This window comes from Penaeus japonicus, unplaced genomic scaffold (assembly GCF_977035675.1).
Source record: "Penaeus japonicus unplaced genomic scaffold, GWHDUDI00000001_assembly GWHDUDI00001666, whole genome shotgun sequence".
Lineage (NCBI taxonomy): Eukaryota > Metazoa > Arthropoda > Malacostraca > Decapoda > Penaeidae > Penaeus > Penaeus japonicus.
The window spans coordinates 2,501-5,000 of record NW_028236068.1 but is presented as its reverse complement, the minus strand read 5'-3'; the positions used below and the strand labels follow the sequence as shown (position 1 = coordinate 5,000).

The following is a 2,500-nucleotide window of genomic DNA, read 5'->3' as shown; positions in this document are numbered from 1 at the left end:
GTAAAACCTCGCTATCACTGCTCTGCTAGGAGCAAATAGGAAATTTCCATGACGGTTGTAAAGCGTCTGACTAAACAATGTTTTTAGGGGGTTGTGGGGTCTACTGGATACTGGGTCTGTCAGTCTGACGGCTCGGGTTCGAGTCCCGGTCAGGGAGGTAAAATTTTTATTTCTATATTAAAATGCATTACTGCATTCTACCAATTTTATATATAAATATATAAATATATATATATATATATATATATATATATATATATATATATATATATATATATATATACATATTCAGTATCAAATTACACTCAAAACTGTGAGAGATTAATGCATTTCTCGTGTATTGAGTATTATTATTCATATCGTTATCATAATCATTATCATATTCAGTAGTATGAACATTATCATTAATATTATTATTATTATTGATATGAAGACTATTTTAAAAGCTGGGAAGATACACACATTATGTCTCTTCTTTAAGTGTAAGGGCATTTTGAATTAAGAAAATTAGAATATATCAATGACCAATGGCAGATAACAAACAAAATTAAAAGAGACAAATATTAACATGCATTTATTATTATTATGATTTTTTATTTTATTATCATCACTAATGCCGATAGCAGTATTAATAGTAATACTAATTTTAGTATAAATATTGCTCTGTAAGGTTAGCCATCACACATATATATCATCACATTGCATGCAACACTAAAAGAGGCAAATGAAATTTATTGTATGTAATTGTTTTTATTATTATCACTATTATCATTACTATTATTATTGATAGTAGTAATAGTAGTGTTAGTAGTAGCATGATTATTATCATTACTGTTTTGATTATATGTTAATATATTAGTAGTATATTATGTATAATGATATAGTATATAATGTATATTATATTAATATATTATTATTAATATATTGTTAATATATTATTAATATATCATTAATATATTATTGATATATTAATAACATATTGTATTATTATTCATGTTATTAATATAATATTTTGTTAATATATTGTTAATATTAAAATACATTATTAATATACTATGAAATAGTAGCAGAATTATTATTTCTATATCATTATTACTAGTAGTAGTATAATTATTCTTATCAGTAATAGTATTTCTTATTTTATTAATAGTAGTAATAGTAGTAGGAGCATAATTATTATTATTACTGTTTTTTATCATTAATACTAGTAGTAGTATAATTATTCTTATCAATATCATTATTATTAGTAGTTTTTTTTTTTTTTTTTTCTTATAAAAAATATTGTTCTGTAAGCTTGGAAGACACACACATATATTAGTACGTGTAAGGAAATTTTAAGTCAAACCCAAAAATCAGTTCAGATTGTGAATTTACTTTCTTCATAAAAAGTCAAATCAATTACACACAAGCTTGTTATGTTATGTTCTCAGTTGACATTTTTGCAGCCAAGACTATATACCATAAAGTTTTTATTCATAATAATCTACAGATGACTTTTCCAATATATTCAGAACATTATGACTGAGAGACTTTTAAAGGTTTGCATAAAAGATGGCATTTTCTTTGCTATATGGCCAATGTTATATTCCCACTTTTCTTATATATATATATATATATATATATATATATATATATATATATATATATATATATATATATATATATATGTATGTATATAATTCTTAGCTGCATCATTTGTTGAGATTGAAGTATTTATATGTGATTTACCCTGGTTTGCATTGAGATATTGTGTATATGTATATATATATATATATATATATATATATATATATATATATATATATATATATATGTGTGTGTGTGTGTGTGTGTGTGTGTGTGTGTGTGTGTGTGTATCATATATTGTACATCTTAGTCAGCTGAAATTACACAAATAATAAATAATATATAATATGGAATTGACTGTCATTTAGTTACACATCATTTTTCAGCCTTGTAATTTATTAAACTATACACATTATAGTTATATGATAAATCAAATTATAAATACATATATTCATCTGAATATACATGTAGATGTTTTTTGTGTGTCCATGTTAGCCAATGTATATATTGAAATTAAATGAATAAAGAAGATAAAGGGAAAGGAAATATATTATGATGTATTCTTTCAAATATATAAAGTTAACTTATATCATAGTGAAATAATGGAGATGTGAAACTCTTTCAGAAAAAATGAATACGGGAACCGTTATCTGGGATAAGATCCTATGAAGTGACATTGTGCCTTCCACACTTTTCTCCTTGGCTAAGTTCAACAAACTCTTGTTATAATTGACCATAAAAATAGGGATTGCAATGCTTCCTCAAATAACAATGAGACACCAAGGAGTTTGATAACATTTATTTTGACAGAATACAGCAGGTCAAAGTTTGCTTGCCTTAGCCAGAGCACTTAGGACAAGGTCTGCAATTATTGCTCGACAACATGCCACTATTGATTGGGCGTTAAATTGCAAATCTCTGCAAGGTATATATG

The 2,500-nt window shown here is 24.8% G+C and overlaps 1 protein-coding gene across 1 annotated transcript in view; it reads left to right on the top strand.

Moving 5' to 3' along the window:
* The window catches only part of LOC147466338 (uncharacterized), a 7,811-nt gene that overhangs the window by 5,194 nt on the left and 117 nt on the right, over nucleotides 1-2,500 (top strand). Inside the window, exon 3 of the mRNA XM_086535632.1 lies at nucleotides 2,192-2,500. This exon is cut by the window's right edge and continues 117 nt beyond it. Within this exon, the coding sequence (XP_086391758.1) occupies nucleotides 2,192-2,235 (44 nt within the window). The 3' untranslated portion in view covers nucleotides 2,236-2,500. The remainder of the gene's footprint in view (nucleotides 1-2,191) is intronic.